The sequence below is a fragment of the Gouania willdenowi genome, chromosome 22 (genome assembly GCF_900634775.1).
Source record: "Gouania willdenowi chromosome 22, fGouWil2.1, whole genome shotgun sequence".
Lineage (NCBI taxonomy): Eukaryota > Metazoa > Chordata > Actinopteri > Blenniiformes > Gobiesocidae > Gouania > Gouania willdenowi.
In genome coordinates, this window is record NC_041065.1 from 2,786,655 (window position 1) to 2,806,470 (window position 19,816).

General features: G+C 40.1%; 1 protein-coding gene across 4 annotated transcripts in view; it reads right to left on the reverse strand.

The window, feature by feature from the left end:
• The window catches only part of LOC114456763 (gephyrin-like), a 52,958-nt gene extending 40,535 nt beyond the window's left edge, over positions 1-12,423 (reverse strand). For all 4 annotated transcript variants that reach the window (XM_028438735.1, XM_028438734.1, XM_028438733.1 and 1 more), the window contains exons 1-3: positions 12,294-12,423; positions 3,666-3,744; positions 3,528-3,585 (exon numbers count right to left, since the gene is read on the reverse strand). In XM_028438735.1, the coding sequence (XP_028294536.1) occupies positions 3,528-3,585; positions 3,666-3,744; positions 12,294-12,357 (201 nt within the window). In that variant the 5' untranslated portion in view covers positions 12,358-12,423. The remainder of the gene's footprint in view (positions 1-3,527; positions 3,586-3,665; positions 3,745-12,293) is intronic.
• Positions 12,424-19,816: the final 7,393 nt, after the last annotated feature.

Consider the following 19,816-nt stretch of genomic DNA (forward strand, 5'->3'; position numbering starts at 1 on the left):
AAAAGTCAATGTCCAAACGTTGGCCCTATGAGATGACATACATGTCATTAGTGCTGCATTAATAGCCTAGGAGGAGTTCTATAATGATGGAGTTGCGGAAGAAAAATTATAAGTCCAACGAGAACATTAGTATTTGGCAATTGAAAATTGCCAAATACAAATAAAAACAAATATTCAACAGATGTTTGACTTCTGCTGTCACTGGCTCCCATGAAACTTCCCTCCATGATCGGTTGCCGTGCTGCACACGACCCATGACGCCTCCGTCCTGAGTTATTGAAGCTGTGAGAGCATCACTTTTCCTACATTATCCAAAGCTGATTTTTGAAAGTTCACCGTTACAGTTCATTTATTCCACTGTAGGGGGGACCGTCAGTAATATTCTGCCTCCTGACATACGCTTTCGCTGGACACGTGTGTGACTGACTGAAAAATCCACACATAGAGCGTACCGCCACATCGGCCACACCCTCAACTTTAAAAGGGAAAAAATAGCGTCCTATACACCAGAAATTACGGTACATTACTTTGCCTTACATGCTTGATGCCCTCTGCCGCCACATACTTCTGTGAAAGTGGATTTTAAGCTTTGACAAAGATAAAAACAAAATACAGAAAAAGACTTTGCGTAGAGAATGATTAAAGGCTCAGAGGCCACGGTTACATGATGTTTTTTAATTCTGTTGTGTTCTGCTTCGTGTTTACATGGAATAAGTAATTCCGAACTAAGGTTTACATGAAAAACACATTTATTTGGCTTTATTCAATTCCGCTTCAGGTCTGGGGGTTGGGAGGGGTCATAACTGGACCGGAGGCTAAAGTGACATACAACAAACCATTTCTTCTCTGCGACAACATAGAAAACCACATGGTGCTTCATGCCCCAATGAAGCCTGTTCTGTTTACCGATGTCCATGTGTGTTTAATAAGTCGGTGTCCGTGTGAATGTTCGCATGTTTATGTCTTTTAAAGCTTTTATTAAATGATTAGTCTCAGCTAGAGTCTGGGCGGCCATCTTGGATTATGTCGCACATTGCGTCATAGCAACTGGCCGAGCATGCACCACCGGAATAAGTGTTTACAAGATTGATAGAGGAATTATTTAATTCGGAATGAACGAGCCACCTATTTCGGATTTAAGTTTCATTTGGAATTACATTTGCATTTGAAATTAAGTGTATACAAGGTCAGTTTATAGAGAGATTAACTTTTATTCTGAATTAAAGGGGAATTAAAGCTCCCATGTAAACGTGTCCAGACTCTTTCAAATCATCCAAACATTACAGAGTTCTGTTCATCCTCTCAACCTCAGACTTCTCATTAAAGTTAGAGTGAGTTATATTCCACAGTTTCAGGGTGATCAATATGTTGTATTACTGGTATACTCTATGTTCAATAAATTAAAAAAGACTGTAAAGGAAGGCTGGTCACAATTATGCAATAAAATAAATTCATTTATTTAATTGCAATAACAAAACATGCATTGTTGTCATGAAAAGATAACACTACATGGAGTGTTTAATTATTATTCTTTTTGATTATATATTATTCCTCAACAGGATAGGTGCAATTCACTGTAGGGCTACATTATATATGACATTACATCTTTATGTTTTTTAACTGTGCAGAAGTAGGAGGTACATAGCTTCATGTTAAATGTCTGAAGGGGTATGGGACTGTGGAAAGTTTGGAAACCACTGGTTTAGCGTAAACTGTTGATTTCGTCCCACACCTAGAAGTCATTTCTGTGTCGCTAGCTGGGTTTCAATTTCAGATTTTCTCAAAATAAAAGCGATATTTCGAAATTTCGACAAAGCGTAATTGTGCTTTGAACGCGTTTCCATTTAACGTTGTTTGGGGCTGGAGTCTCATAACTTCCGATCCCATCTCGCTAGACTTTGACGCAGGAAGACGGACAGTCAGAACCTCCGTAAACACTCTTTGTTGTTTCACGTCTAATGGGGCAGTAATAATTTTAAGTATAATGCTAAAAAATGTCTGGGTCTCCTTTTCTGTTTACACGTACCGCGTCATGTTTACTTAGAGAGAAGTGGTCACGTCACCAGGTGCGTCACATTCTGTGACGTGTATTTGCGTTAAAAGCGTTTCCATGGCGCTTTAGCAACACATTTCCATATCTAAACGTCTGAAAAACCTCCTTATGAAAGCGTCAAAACTTTTTAGTGATATTTGAGTGCTTTGTGCATTACCAGTTTTTATTGCGCTAGTTAGTGGGGGCTCAGGTGTGCCCCAGCCCCCACCTGTAGCAGACATTCTACTCTTAGCCTCTATGTTTAGATCACACATTTATTCTTCACTTGCGACGCATTGCGCTCATTGGCACTCGCACTATTTACAGCAGTGACGACTGCCATCACTAACTTGCTTTTCATTTATTAGTGAAGCCACTACATGTGAACACCAAATATATAAGAAGTAAGGCTGCAAACACGAGTGTTTGTGCGTGCACGTTTGTGTGTGCACGCACCACGAGTGTTTGTGTGTGCACGCGCCACGAGTGTTTGTGTGTGCACGCGCCACGAGTGTTTTTGTGTGCACGTGCCACGAGTGTTTTTGTCTGCACGCGCCACGAGTGTTTTTGTGTGTGCGCCAACGAGTGTTTTTGTGTGTGTGCCAACGAGTGTTTTTGTGTGTGCGCCACGTGTTTTTGTGTGTGCGCCATGTATTTTTGTGTGTGCGCGCCACGTGTTTTTGTGTGTGCGCCACGAGTGTTTGTGTGTGCGCCACGAGTGTTTGTGTGTGCACGCGCCACGAGTGTTTTTGTCTGCACGCGCCACGAGTGTTTTTGTGTGCGCCACGAGTGTTTTTGTGTGTGCGCCACGAGTGTTTGTGTGTGCGCCACTAGTGTTTGTGTGTGCACGCACCACGAGTGTTTTTGTATGTGCATGCACCACGGGTGTTTTTGTGTGTGCACGCACCACGGGTGTTTTTGTGTGTGCACGCACCACGGGTGTTTTTGTGTGCACGCACCACAGGTGTTTTTGTGTGTGCACGCACCACGGGTGTTTTTGTGTGTGCACGCACCACGGGTGTTTTTGTGTGTGCACGCACCACGGGTGATTTTGTGTGTGCACGCACCACGGGTGTTTTTGTGTGTGCACCACGAGTGTTTGTGTGCGCGCAGTGTTTGTGTGCGCGTGCAGGAGTGTTATTGTGTGCATGCACATGCGTTTCTGGGTGTGCACGCACCAGTGTTAGTGTGTGACTTGCGTGCGCGAGTGTTTGTGCACGAGAGACACTTATTTCAGTTTAATCAGCTTAAGCAGGGTTTAAATGTGCTTTATATGTGTGTATAAAAAAAAATCTGATAAACTGAATTTATTGACCGATTAATCAGTTATGAAAATAATCGTTAGTTGCAGCTCTAATAAGAAGAAGCTCGAGTTCGCTCTCTTTTTCCTCATCGTTTCTGCCATGATAAAGTGTAAAATGCCATGGCTTGCTCAGACCACGTGTTGTGTGTTGATCAGACGACTGGAGCACTTTAACATGGTTCTTTTACCAACCTTGATTTCATCGATCTCATCTGGAACTATTTTGTAGGCTGATATGACTCCTCCCAGTCTGCCAGAGGAGACAAAAGGACAGTTTGTGTGTGTCACGAGTGTGTTCACGTACACACTATTGTGTGTGCGCAGACTCACAGTGAGGGGTCGTGGACCAGATCTTTGAGGTTCACGCCACTCCTGTCCTCAGCCAAGTTCCTGAAGCAGCTGTCACTGACTGAAGAGAAGAAAAAAAAACAAATCAATGATTAATGTTGAACTATTTGAAGCCAAAGTCCTTGGATAACGCAGAGCAAACATTAAAACAGTTAAACATTAAACCGCATCTTTTTTACATGAAAGCAGCTTTTTCATATTTGTTTGTATTGAAACCATTCAGATTCAACTACTTTTGCGCATTTGTGCAGTCAAGGCTGTTTAAAAGAACCCATCATATATGGTGTACATGTTAGGGTATCCTCAGGTCTCAGAGTGAAGTATCAGATATTTGGAACCTCTGTCATTGGTCAGACCAAACGCTATCAAATGACACGGCCTCAAGCTTCAAAATAAAAGTAATTCGACTCAACGGCATCAGGACGTAAAACATGGCGTGACATTGTATTTTGAAAAAACAGGAAATACACATGACGTCATTAATATGTGCTGCTTCGGATACGAGAGTTAGTTAAAAGCTGTTATTTTCTATTTATTTATAAAGGTTAAGATATATCAACCTTTCCTTTAACTACGCATTTATTAATCAAATGATACGTTGATGTATCATAAGTTTAAAAAAAGAGAAGAACGGCCTTTCAACTTAATTTGTTATGTGTACTAACGGTTCCTTCAAAAGGCTAAATATCTGTTGATTCTCCACCTTTGAAAGTTCTGAAAACATTTGAAGTGAGAAAGTGACCAAGTAGAATATCAATAGGGCTGAGTATCGGCAAGGATGCTGCAATACGATATGTATCACGATACTTGGGTCATGATACAATATTATTGCAATATTCTACCCAGTTAATATCAAAATTAAACGTAGAGATAAAAAATCGAGACAAATTGAGTCAAAACTATTTGCTTTAAAACATCCTATTTATTATTTGTGTTTTTGCAAATTTTCACTGAAAAAAAGAAAATAGTGTTACACACTGCCATCATAAACTACAGTGCAACAAGTGTCTATTCACTGAAACTACTGTGTAGAAGTCTCAAAGTAACCATGACAACATAATGACGACATTGTAACAACTGTAAGTGAAAACATTAAGGATAAATCACCCTGAGTTACTGATAATGCACAAAAGTAAGAAAAAAATATAATTTATCCTATTGTATCAGTTTAAACACTGATCTGATCAGATCATATGAAAATAAAATGTCTGTGAATACATAAATATTACAGGCATTACACACTGTCATCATAAAATAAAGTGCATCAAATAACCATTGTAACACATTGTAACCACTGAAATATTGCAAATACACAAAGAATATTGAATATATATGAAAAAAATATATATATAATCAATATTTAAAATTAAAAAATGCATTTAAAATCGGCACCCAAAAAATTGCGACCCCTAAATATCAACATGTGCTCATTTGATCCATAAAACTCACGTAGACAAATTTCATTCACACATTTTCAGAGACCCTCCATTGTGCTACTGACTAAACTTCCTGTTAACTTCAAAACAAGAGCCCTATTTACAAAAGAGTTAAAAAACTAAAGGAAGACAAGGAGATATGCTTTTATATTGAAAAGGGGATATTTGATTTTTAGCTCACAATGCATCTTGGGATGGTTGAGTATGACTAGTGTGTCCAACGTGCACACTTAAAATAAAATGTCCCCATATAGTATACATCCGGGTATTTCTCACGCACTCAATCTTTTCATACTATCTAATGTGAACGCTGTACGGACCGTATTCTCAGGTCTGGACATAAGTGTTTTTTAGGATTAGAAAATGTTAATGGACAGTTAGTTTATGACTTATGTTGACTCCTTTGTTGGTGCTTGTATTTGATGAAACATCTGAAGGGAAATTTTGGCCAGCTCATAACTGTCCCAATACTTTTGTCCAGCATTGGTTTTTTTAATGACCTGTATGTCTTATGGCACAGCCTTATGTCAGAAACAAATCCTATGTATTACTTTTCTCAGGGGTTCTCAACCTTGGGGTCAGTTCCCCATTTGGGATCATGAGACACTGAAGGGGTCGCCAGATGCCTTCAAGAAACTATGAATTTTTTTTTTAACAATTTGAGCCCTTTTTGCTTTTTTTTAACCCTTTTTCTGCAAATACACCAAACTTGCAATATTTTTGCTCTTTTTAATGCATTTTTGCTATGTTACTCCCATTTCTGCCAATTCTCCATCAAATTTCAATGCCTTTTCTGCACATTTTTTCCACTTTCAAGACATTTTCAGCACCTATAAACTTACTACTTTTCCCACCTAATGTCACATACAGTGGGGAAAATAAGTATTTGATACAATTGAGCAAGGTTTCCCACTTCCAAAGACTGATGAGGTCTGTAAATTTCCTCATAGGTACACTTCAAACGTGAGTCTGAGATATAGAATCTAAAAAAAAAAAAAAAAAAAATCACAAAAACACATGTATAATTTTTAAATAATTAATTTGTATTTTATTGCATTAAATAAGTATTTGATCTAGTGATAGGCCGATACATCGGATGGCAGATACTATTGGCCAATTTTTGCGTTTTTTTACATGTATCGGCATCGGCCGATGCAGGCTGCTGCGTTCGCTGATCCGCATTTTTTACAGAGAGCAGAAATATTTTTACTTGTTTAAGAAGCCCTTCTAATCTTCATTCATTACCCATATTTATTGCACCAGTTTGAACTGGTATCTGTATAAAAGACACCTGTCCACACACTCAATCAATCAGACTCTAACCACAACAACATGGGCAAGACCAGCAAGCTGTCTAAGGACACCAGAGACTCAATAGTAGACTTGCACAAGGCTGGGATGGGCTACAGGACAATCAGCTTTAAGAGCAATTATTAGAAAATAGAAGAAGCTCAAGATGACTGTCAGTCTACCTCGGTCTGGGGCTCCATGATAGATCTCACCCTGTGGGGTACAAATGATCATGAGAAAGGTGAGGAATCAGCCCAGAACTACATGGGGGGAACTGGGACCACAGCAACAAACATTGGTAAAACATTGTCATAAAAAGTAAACGTTCCTGGATAACAGTGGATATTAGTCAGATGAATAAATAAATGTGGTTATCACAGATTCATAGAACAATGGACCATCATTTTACTGACTTTATGGATGGACCCCAAAAATCTCTCCCCTTTATAGATGGTCCTGTCTCCACATGACTGTTCTTCAATGTCTGTGTTCAACTAGCTTTAGCTACAGTGGGGGTCCCCCGCTCTCTAGGACCTTTATTTTGGGGGTCAAGGGCTGAAAAGGTTGAGAACCACTGTTTTATAAAACAAGAAGCGTGTCGCTACTTTTGAGCCAATCAGAGACAGACGAGGAGAAGCAACAGAATAAAGGCACAAACATACTTGGGTGGAACGGACTCCACTGAGGTCTGCGCAGACGTCTGCGCTACGTACTGGTGTCAAAGGCAGAGTGATAAAAGATGGGATTCATCGCGTGTAAACCTAAGAGAAGCATATCCAAGGTGGAGAGAACATTAGCAACTCATTTGCAGTCTGGATGTGGAGTGGTGTGAGTCTGCTCTGACCTGCAGCTGGGATCTGTGTGGTGGGGGAGGAGCTTACAGCAGCACCCACTGCACAGAGCAGTAACTACAGAGTGATACGTGCTTTTATGTTGGAGTCTCTAAAACAGATCTGAGTTCAGGGGTCAAATATGGAGCAGTTTGATCTCAAGTGAGCCAAAGATTTTAGGTGGTAAAACAAGCATAATTCACTTTACAGGTAACCTTTAAAGTAATTGTTGAATTTAGTTTTTCTTCTTAATTCTTTAACATTTAGTAGTACTTTTTTAACTTAACACAATAAAAATCATAAATCGTAATATCTGCCACAAAAATTGTTCCCATAATTTTCTACAATCGTCCAGCCCTAGGTAACATGGCTGTTTCTGTGTCAGATTAAGTTTTCTCTTTTTTCCACTCGTTTTCCGTGATCATGGAAAACCTGGGATCCTGCATAAAAACGTTATTCCTGAAATGTCAAACTCAGTCTGTCTCAGGGACAAAATTAAACCAAGTTTGATATCAAATGGACCAAACCAGAGGAATCCAAGCATTTTCATAAAGAAAATAAAAATGTTATCACTGTTGTGTCTACGTTGACATGAATAGATGCATATTACTAAATGGGCTTTACTTAACAATTCCTGTTTCTTGTTTCGCTCTTTAAAATTAGCAAACTGAGACCCCGTCCACACTAGGGATGTGAATCTTTGGGTGTCTGAGGGTCACGATTCAATTCAAAATCGATTCTTGTTTTAACCGAATCTCGATTCAAACAATCAAAACAATAGTTTGTCTAAGATAATTTTAAATAAACTGATTCCAATGATGTAATCACACACACTCTCCTTGTGCTGTCTACGTAACACATTGGAAGTTGGGGTCGCTGTTAGAATTGTGTCATAGACTAAAGGTCTGGTTAAGTTTGTGTGTTTTGGCATAACACTGTTGCCGTAGTAGTCCATCTTGAAATCCCATGGCCTACTGGTCTCTACTCACTAAGTTCTTGTATTTTCGGCTTGAAAAAATTATGCTTGTGAGTATGTTTAGGTGTACTGTTTGATAACACTCCTAAGACTGTGCTTGTGAAAGTTAAGCATAAACGGTGTGTTATACTTATAAAAATCACCACCGATCGCGGGGCGGGCTTAAAGGGGGCTGGGAGGGTGGCACGCCCCCGGCCCGGGCGCCTAAGGTAGGACTTAAGGGAGCCGGGCCTCTACCACGGCTCAGGGGAGCTGGAGAAGGCGGGACCTCCATGACTTGTGCCCAGAGTATGGACAGTCTGTTTAACATTACCCATCATGCAGATTTAGACAGGGGTTATAGTATATAGACCCATTTCGTGTGACGCATACTAAATTAGGTGCATGCGCACGCAGGCTTGGTACAAAACAACTGGAGGACTGCTGAGGCGACCATAAAAAGCTGTAAATGGACTGAGATGCAGATGTGGGACATTAATGTAAAGATGGAAACTCATCCAGTGAAACTGATCAGAATACGTGGAAATACACGGAAACCCTCAGTAACAGGATCCAGCAGCCCACCTACCTGCCCGTTCATAACAGTTATAAACATCTAGAGACTTAATGCTTTTAGGTTTTCTTTTGTTTATACACTGGGTTTTTCTATCAGATATGTATAAATATCTGGTCATTGAACATCTGGCCAGGAGCACACATCTGATGACCACTTGTTTTCAGGAATGCTGCATGTGTCCCACAATCGTTCACTTGTACTTAAAGTGAGTTTCCTTAAATAAGCGTCTACGTCCTCAGGTGATAAGCTTTCTACAAACTACAAACTATTTACGAGCCTTAACAGCGGTTCATTCATTGCCATTTTTACATTTTTGAAGCATCACATTATGTAAACAACATGGTTTCTGCACCGAGTATGCGCTCGCACGTCAGTCACATGTCCCGCTCATTCTTCAAGTTAAAATGTATTAAAAACCAGTTGAGGGGCACAGTGGGACAGGAGAGACTGAGTGGACTTGTCATGTTGTCCATAGAGAATGAGAGAACAAAGAAAATGGACATACAGAACATCGTGGACGAGTTCACGGAGCGCAAAGCTCGTCGTATGCCCTTCAAATAGTGGTGAGTAGGTCTGTAGTACTTCACATTGAAATAGTGTTAGTGAACATGTGGGCCACTGTGCCAGTTTTACTAAACTTTATATCTACTGATACAGGCTCTGAGTTGAAATGGTGAAAGTGGGTGTTGGGCTATCTGTGGTGCTGAACTGCTTTGAATGTGTGTTAGTGACCATCCTAATGTTTTTCTTCTTCTCTTGTTTTGTTATTCTTCATGTCCGTTTGGTGGACTTCAAAATGACATAGTTGCTCTCTGTGGTGCTGACGGTTGTAAGCGTCGCTGTTGCGGGCATGTGTATGTGGTAAAATTATGTTATCATGACCTTTATTATTTGGGTTTAAAGGGTCAATGCCCCGCCCCTGGCCCTCCGCTACTGGCATGAGCATGAGTGGTATTTTCCATTTATGAGAACACTAATATGTATTTGTATAGTCAGTCTACAGTGTTTCCTGAGTAAAGACTCAGGGGATCTACTGAATCAGAGTTTTAATTAGAAAAATAAATAAATAATAATAAAGAATATATATATATATATATATATTAATTATTTTTTTTTTAATCAATTTTTCAAGTTTATCAATCGATTCAGAATTGTGGATGATTAGAATCGCAATTCTTATATGAATCGATTTTTCCCCCCACCCTTAGTCCACACGTAGCCGGGTATCTGCTAAAACAAATATATTTTTCTCCAGTTCGGCCTGTCATCTACACAAAAATGCAGGATAAGGTCATTAAAAACGGGGCTTTTGGAAAACTCCCACCAAAGTGAAGATTTGGGAAAACTCCAGTTTTGCGTTTGAGTGTGGACACTGATAACCAGAGTTTTAAGGTTCCACACAGAGACTGTGCTGGCGGCATTGGTGTGGGGTAGTGGGGCCCGGTTGGGGGTGCTTGGATAAGCCTGCATGTTGGTCTGTGGCTGTCGGGGTAGCCCTGCTTGGGCGGTTGGTGGTGTCCTCTCTCGTCGAAGGGGGGGGCTCCTCCCTGTGGACGGTGTTAGATTGTGGGGCCATTCGGGCCTGTGCTGGTACTGGTGTGGGAACTGGTTTCTCTGCTGCGTGTCCCCGTTGCGGCGTAGCGGGCCACTCGGGGCCAGCATGCGGCGATGGTCGCCTCCTGAACCGCTAGGGGGTGTGGCTGGTGCCCTGCTGTGCTCCGTGTGGCCGGTATGGTTCGGGGGGGTGCTGCGGGGTGGGTTTCCGGCCGTGCTGCTTGGTGCGTCCCTGGGGTCTGCAGTAACGTCTCCGAAGCATTCAAGATCATTTAGAAGCTTTTTCAGTAAAAATAACAACGTGTGCTGTTTTGGGTTGCTCTAAAAATCAGTAAAAGTTAAAAAAGTTAATGTAAACCTTTTTTGTTTACCGAAATTTGATAAACAAAATCCATGACCCAAAACATTGACCGCAGAGGGCGACAGTTCCATCTCTGCTGTTTCATACACAGTATGAAGAACAGAAGTTGATGATCCTGAATGTTTCACCTCCTACAGAACTCAATGGACTGAAGGGGGAGATTGGTGTCATCAATGACGTCATTTCAACATGGCGGTGCACAGGCTCTATAACAGTAAAGTAGTCCCATTTTTAAAAGTTAATAACACAAATAATGTGTTTTGTTAGGCATAGATCTACTAATAAGGACATTTCAAAGGTTTTAGGCCACATTTATAAAAACAGTGAAGGATCCCTTTAATAGACTGTGTGTGTGTGTGTGTGTGTGTGTGTGTGTGTGTGTGTGTGTGTGTGTGTGTGTGTGTGTGTGTGTGTGTGTGTGTGTGCGTCCTGGCGTGTCTCCTCTACCCAAACCCAGTGTAGTGTATGTATTATGGAGGCATTTCCATTTCCATCTCATTTGCAGGACGTGACGTTTACAAATTAGCAGCCCGACAAACACACCATCACCCTGAAGTGGATGGAACTTCAAAGAAACACTCCGTCACGTGCTCATTGTAAATCAGCCGCACACGCACGCACGCACGCACGCGCACACACACACACGCACACGCGCACACACACACACACACCACGTGACGTGCATGTGTGTAACGTGTGTTAACATGTGACAGGAGGGATTCCTCCAAAGCAGGATGGAGGCTTCCCATCCAGCAGTGATTAGCATTACCCTCACGTCTGTCTCTGCCTCAGCACATGTGAGTGTAGGATGTCACTCAGCTGTACTGGTACCATCATCATCATCATCATCATCACCGTCACGAACCAGCACTGCTCTCTCTCTCTCTCGTCCTGCTCGGCACGACTCGCTCAGCCCTGGCTCTGCACCCAGCGAGCGCTCATTTTACAGTCGAGCCATCGCTCAGCCCTAATACATGCAGATGTGTGCGGGAGGAGAGCAATGCAGATGTGTGCAGCTGTCAAACGATGCGTTCAGGAGCCGCTAATGAAGAACACCCTGGAACATGTCAGATCTGCAAAGGGACATGAATAATGCAGCTCATCATTGCTGCTACTGCTGGGAAATACAATCATGTCTTATTACAAAGGTGCCACACGTTCACCAGAAGTTCTCTGGTTCGGATTTCAAAATAAAACTATGCGCTAAGCGCTGCTTCAGAGCCATTGTCTACCTGACTTTGACACTTATTGTGAAAGTCCTCGTCCATGTTCCTCAGCTGTTCTGTAAAACATGACTACCCGTAAAATAGCGTTTTACTCTGATAAATGTCACAATAATCCTAAAGCAAAGAGTGAAGCTACTTGTGTCCTATCACCGCAGAGCTTTACAGCATTTTAAAAACACACACGCGCACACAGTGCATGTTAGCACACACAGCACATCTGTAGAGCTGTCACAGCCGGACCGGCTAGCTTCACGGCTAACGTCAGCTAGCTCTGCAGAACGGACACAGACAGCTGCTTAGCTGCTAGCTAGGCTAACACCGACGAGCACACAACACACCGCACACAAGCGTTCGGCTGGGCTCAATAAACCGTCCACGTACCCGTCAGAATGCCCACTCTGGTCTGATGGTCGTGGTTGGTGAGCACCATCCCGTCCGCCGCCATGTTTACAACCTCCGTCTGCACTGGAACTGACGGGGGGCGGGGAGGGGGGGGCTGCACCTCTGGAGGACGGATGGAGCGCGTGCGTGCGTGCGTGTGCGTGCGTTACAGCGACAGACGTAGGTGAGCAACTGGCGGCACGGGGGCCACATGCGGCCCTCTGTTTAATTTAGTGTGGCCCTCAAAGTCTCACAACAAACAAAAACATACAAGATGACCAGAGGTGAAAGTAATGGATTACATGTACTGACATTACTGTAATTAAGTTGCTTTTATGGGTACTTGTACTTTTTTCAGTATATTTGTAAATCAGTCATTTTACTTGTACTTAGAAACGTTTTAAAGGAAGTAATTTGTTACATTTCTACACCAAACTGTTACTGAGTAAATTATTATCATTTGTTTTAAAATGATTAACGGACTGTGAAACTACAAAGAAATTAAATGACCAGACAACAATCTAATGCATCACATCATAGCCGACCAATCAGATTAAACGTAATGCATCACATCATTGCCGACCAATCAGATTAAATGTAATGCATTGCATCATAGCCGACCAATCAGATTATAGTAATGCACCACATTGTAGCCGACCAATCAGATTGAACATAATGCACCACATCATAGCCGACCAATCAGATTATAGTAATGCACCACATTGTAGCCGACCAATCAGATTGAACGTAATGCACCACATCATAGCCGACCAGTCAGATTAAACGTAATGCATTGCATCATAGCCGACCAATCAGATTAAACGTAATGCATTGCATCATAGCCGACCATTCAGATTAAACGTAATGCATCACATCATAGTCAACCAGTCAGATTAAACGTAATGCATGACACCATAGACAACCAATCAGATTAAACGTAATACATCCCATCGTAGCCGACCAATCAGATTAAACGTAGTGCATCACATCAGAGCAGACCAATAAAATTACCACATCATAATCGACCAATCAGATTAAACAAAATGCATTGCATCATAGCCGACCAATCAGATTAAACGTAATGAACCACTTCATAGCCGACCAATCAGATTAAACGTAATGCATGACATCATAGCAGACCAATAAAATTACCACATCATAGCGACCATTCAGATTAAACGTAATGCATCACATCATAGTCAACCAATCAGATTAAACGTAATGCATGACACCATAGCCAACCAATCAGATTAAACGTAATACATCCCATCGTAGCCGAACAATCAGATTAAACATAATGCATCACATCATTGCCGACCAATCAGATTAAACGTAATGCATTGCATCATAGCCGACCAATCAGATTATAGTAATGCACCACATTGTAGCCGACCAATCAGATTGAACGTAATGCACCACATCATAGCCGACCAATCAGATTATAGTAATGCACCACATTGTAGCCGACCAATCAGATTGAACGTAATGCACCACATCATAGCCGACCATTCAGATTAAACGTAATGCATCACATCATAGTCAACCAGTCAGATTAAACGTAATGCATGACACCATAGACAACCAATCAGATTAAACGTAATACATCCCATCGTAGCCGACCAATCAGATTAAACGTAATGCATCACATCAGAGCAGACCAATAAAATTACCACATCATAATCGACCAATCAGATTAAACAAAATGCATTGCATCATAGCCGACCAATCAGATTAAACGTAATGCATGACATCATAGCAGACCAATATAATTACCACATTATAGCCAACCATTCAGATTAAACGTAATGCATCACATCATAGTCTACCAATCAGATTAAACGTAATGCATGACACCATGGCCAACCAATCAGATTAAACGTAATACATCCCATCGTAGCCGACCAATCAGATTAAACGTAATGCATCCCATCGTAGTCGAACAATCAGATTAAACATAATGCATCACATCATTGCCAACCAATCAGATTAAACGTAATGCATTGCATCATAGCCGACCAATCAGATTAAACGTAATGCATTGCATCATAGCCGACCATTCAGATTAAACGTAATGCATCACATCATAGTCGACCAATCAGATTAAACGTAATGCATGACACCATAGCCAACCAATCAGATTAAACGTAATACATCCCATCGTAGCCGACCAATCAGATTAAACACAATGCATCACATCATAGTTGACCAATCAGATTAAACGTAATGCATGACATCATAGCCGACCAATCAGATTAAACGTAATGCATCACATCATTGCCAACCAATCAGATTAAACGTAATGCATTGCATCATAGCCGACCAATCAGATTAAACGTAATGCATTGCATCATAGCCGACCATTCAGATTAAACGTAATGCATCACATCATAGTCGACCAATCAGATTAAACGTAATGCATGACACCATAGCCAACCAATCAGATTAAACGTAATACATCCCATCGTAGCCGACCAATCAGATTAAACACAATGCATCACATCATAGTTGACCAATCAGATTAAACGTAATGCATGACATCATAGCCGACCAATCAGATTAAACGTAATGCATCACATCATAGCCGACCAATCAGATTAAACGTAATGCATGACATCATAGCCGACCAATCAGATTAAACGTAATGCATGACATCATTGCCGACCAATCAGATTAAACGTAATGCATGTAACGCAAATCTGTTTCAGAGTTCATAAATGTCGCTATACTTTTATTTTATACAGATGCCTTTGTGGAAGTTCCAACTGTGCTAGATTTGTTCTCTATTTTTTTTAAGTTGATACATGAGATGTTTCTGCAAGGGAACTGTACCAAGATTTATTACCAAAAATAAACGTGGAGGGATGGAAATATGTCATGTTTACTTTGAGTACTATTTAATTGAGCTTCTTTTTACTTGTACTTGAGTATTTTATATATGACGTACTTGTAACAATACTTCCACTTCCTGGGTTGGAGCCCTGGGGTGGACACTTGGGTGCTTTCTGTGTGGAGTTTGCATGTTCTCCTCGTGCTGCGTGGGTTTCCTCCAGGTACCCCAGCTTCCTCCCACAATCCAAAACATGACTGTTAGATTGACTGGAGTCTTTGAATGGCCCGTTATGGGTGTGCCATCTATGGAACCTCACCATTTGATTTGATTACGATTCAGTGATATTCAATAATTCAACGATGATCACAATATTAACGATTATCATCTTTTTTTCTTTTCCTCACTTTGTGGCTACTTCATACTGTCAGTATCAATTCATTAAAGTAACCAAACAAATGTATCTCCATTTCCTTTTATTTATGTCAAGTCATCAAAACCAACAGTAATCATATAGTAACACAAAAGCTATATTATTCAGTAAGAATAAATAAAAACTTCCAAACAAAACTCAAATGAGCAGCGTAAATCAAGAAACTAAAGGCTTTTGTTGTTCACAATCAAAGCAGCTTTAGAAACATAAAATGACAACATCAGCTCTCATAAAACTTTGGGTTTTAAAATATCAAGTTCTTGTGTAAGAAAAGGAGCTGGTCAACATGCTTCCAATTTGCCCTGGATTTCCACTGGATGCGTATCTGCTCTGAAACTGCGTAATTGCAGCACAATCTGCTGTTTTAGAAAAGACTGAAATGTAATAAGCTGAAAGTGAAGACATTATGGCGTACACGTTAGAGCAGTTATGAGGGGTGACAAATCGTTTAAGGAGCCCTTCCTATAAACCTTTCAGTTATTAAATTGTCTTTTCATTGGATTCCTTTTGGATTTGTATCAATTTAAAACCACTGGAACCTTCTGGTTGTAAGTAATAAACAATTGAAAAGTCGAACATGGAAAATCCCACATACAGATGGTACGGCATAAGTGTGCCTTTAATAGGCCCATACATTAGAACCCTCTCTCTATTATTACATTCAGGTACAGGTCTTATCCATATCAACAATCATTGCACACTGCTACATTTCATTTATTTATTCATTTGAGCAGTAATAACAAATGTATTTTACAGAATAACAAAAGTAAAACAATTGTGCTCAAAAGGAGCAGAAAGAAGTTATAAAAGCCAACCCCTCATCTCTCGTGCATCAGAAACATCATCTGACAAATTTTCAGCGTATACTCATGCAAACAACACATGCATGAGCCTATGCTTGTACATTATTAACAATCGTTTATGGTCGTACAATCAAAGGAAATAGAAAAGTTTATAACAATTTAAAGTTATACAAATAACAAAGCACATATCTTACTTTCCGTTTGTGGTCGTACAAAGTGTTCAAATAAGGATTTATCTTTTATAGTCGTACAAAATATATACTCCGTACAATAATAAAGATCTATACAAATAGCAAAGCATATAACTTTTTCGTTTATGATCGTACAAGATGTTCCTTAAGGATTTATCGTTTATATATATTCACCATCTAGTGTAGGTGTTTATGTTTGGCTATAATGGTCAAACACATATAGCATGTAGTCCTGGCCCACATATTAATGCATGAATGTAGCTGTATCAGGGCCGGCCTTCCCGCCAGGCAACCCAGGCAGCTGCCTAGTGCGCCATCTGCTAATTTTTATTTATTTTTTTAAATAATAATTTAAAAAGGTGTAATAAACGGGAACGACACCCTTTACAATCACTGTACATGTTTTATTTTACTTGAATATAAATTTTTAAATATCTGTAACTATACCTGCTACTTATCTGCCCATATTTCCATTTATTTTATTTTAATTCTTGTTCTATTCTATATAATTCTATCGTGTCGTTTGCACATTGTGTTCTTTGGTTTTAAGATTTGTGTTAATGACTAGTGAAACCAAACAGGAAATTAGAAATGTACTTAGAAATTCTATTTTATCTTTTGATTGCACTGATTTGCATTGCTTTTGAATTTTGCACCATTGTTATTGTTCCTTCAAGACATTGGCACTATACATGTAGATGTTATATTGTATTATAGTGAATTATTCTAAATTTTAAAATAGGTTGTATTTTTTTAATGGTCGGTTGTGTCTCAGAAATGCATTGTTCTGTCTTGATATTTAAAATAAATAATAATGTGTACACACTACGTGTAGACGGGGGCCCTGAGCTATATGCTATATGCTATAGTGTATGTGTCTAATTGATTTACAACTTTCACTTTCAAGTGATATTTAGATGTTTGTTTTTGGATCAATCATACCTTCATTATCATGAAAATAGTAATTTCACGTTACAAAACTGAAACATCTTGCGAAATTGGTGAGAATCTCCAGATAAAATCCATAATGCATCACATGCAGTTGTTTTTCACTCTGTTTATAGAAAGACCTGATAGATGGCAGCACCTTCTGACACAAAGGTCTTTAAAATACTGGTACAATCATTCTGAGTGAGAATAGATCATATCCTAACAATAAGCAGTATTTGTTGGTGACTTCATAAATTAGCCCTTTTTCTGTTTGTCTCAAAACGATTTTCGATGACCTTTTGATCTATGGTGACGGACTAAATAATCTAATTTGCATACATTTATCCATGGTTGAATATATATATATTGCACAATTGAGGAATAATTCTTAAAGGGCCCATGTTACGCTAAATCAACTTTTCTGTGCTTTAAACATGATAAAGGTCTATTATGGCTTCATAAACATGCCTAAAGTGTTTTTCATTGATTCCCTCAATCATTAGTTAGAGGGTGATTTGCTTCTTTCTTACTACAGGGTGAGCACAAACACCTCGCTACTATTTGATGACTTGTTCCCACTTTGATGACAAATATGACACGGCACTGAGCTGGAGAAGCCACGCCTCCAGGAAGCTCTTTGCTGTGATTGACATGTAAACAGACACGCCCACAAAGGTGAGCATTTTGCGCAGTGCTATGTAAGTATTTTATACAGTCTACGTATGTACCAGTGAACGCCCCGCCCCCACACTCTGTCTCGTGTTTATAAAGCAGCACTAGCTCAGCTACGGAGTGGGTGGGAGGAGGGCGGGTCATCCTCTGGCCCTACGTGACCGTGCAGGGAGGAGGAAGTCAGTGTCCTGTCTATAGACACGCCCACTCATGAATATGCATAAGTAGGACGTGAATCAGCCTGTTTTTGTAGAGTTGATCAGAAAGTGACTTTTCAGAGGCTAAAACTGTGGAAAACAGGCGAGTTTGGGAAAATAAACCTCAACTATTATGTTTTTGGAGTTCTTAGAACTAATGGGATGGTAAAAAATATGATATGTTTTTGTGGTTCTTACAACAAATGAGAAAAAAATAATAAAAAATAGCATGATATGGGACCTTTAAAAAATATAAAGAATTAAAGTCCATAATTCAAACCAAAAACAACAGTGTTGATGCAGTAAAATCAGGAAGAAAAGAATGCAGGCATGGAATGATAAACGTACAGCACTCTGATCAGTTTCACTCAACTTATTTAAAACAAACGTCACAGAACAATGAGCACTTGAACAAAATGTATAGTGATAATATCTAGTGATCACAGCAGAGTTTAGGTTTGGAAAAAAACGTATTTTAACTTTACAGTTTGATCCACATCCCACCTGTTATCATTGAGGAGGCGGGGTTTATGACCTATACTGCAGCCAGTCAGCAGGGGGAGCTCTAAAAATAAAAGCTTCACTTCACTGGGGAGCTTGTCCCAACCATTATTTTTACAGTCACTTTATTACAGCACAGACATGTTTCTATTCAGGTAGTCCTCCTCCATTGATCACACACAGACTGGGATGAGAGCACATTGTTTCACTGTAGTATGTTCCTGCTGATGCTGACAGCGTCACTATAGCATATGAATGAATGAATGAATAAACAAATGACTTTACACAGGCTTCATCAGCTGACTGTAGATCAGTCCATCAGATATAAATCTATAAGTTTCCTAAATGATGTCATCACTAAATGTAAGGATTAGTTTATCCATTAATAATCTTCTTTCCTAAACTCAGATGTCTGATCTGCACCAACCAGGATCTAATAACAATGGGCAGCTCATTTTCCAAAAGAAATGATTGGTCAGGAGGCGGGGCTTCAGTACTCGCTCAGATGTTATCCACTTCATTACCTGGTCCAGACCTGAGGGGTGTTCCATAAAGGAGGATTAACAAACTCTGAGTCTATCCATAAACTCTGGGTCAACAAACCCAGCGATGAGAAACTCTGTGTATCTGATTCCATTACAGCTGGTATGAAGTGGGTCAATCAACCCTGAGTATGTAAACCTTGGGTTACTGACACGCACGATAAAAAGCCATCATCAATGGATAAGAGAATACTCAAACTGCCATGGCAACCAAACGGAAGAGAGTGATTTATTCACCCTGATGGTGAAATAAGCCGGTGTTTGATGAATATGATCCTGTTCTAAAGGTGTTCTGTCTTCAGTGACTATAGTGGCTTAAATCACCTGGAATTAGTCACACTTTTTGGTCAATTCATCACTTTATCTCTTCAGTGACGTGACGAGCGGTGAATAATATGAATAAAATGTGTCTGAGGAGACGTGTCAG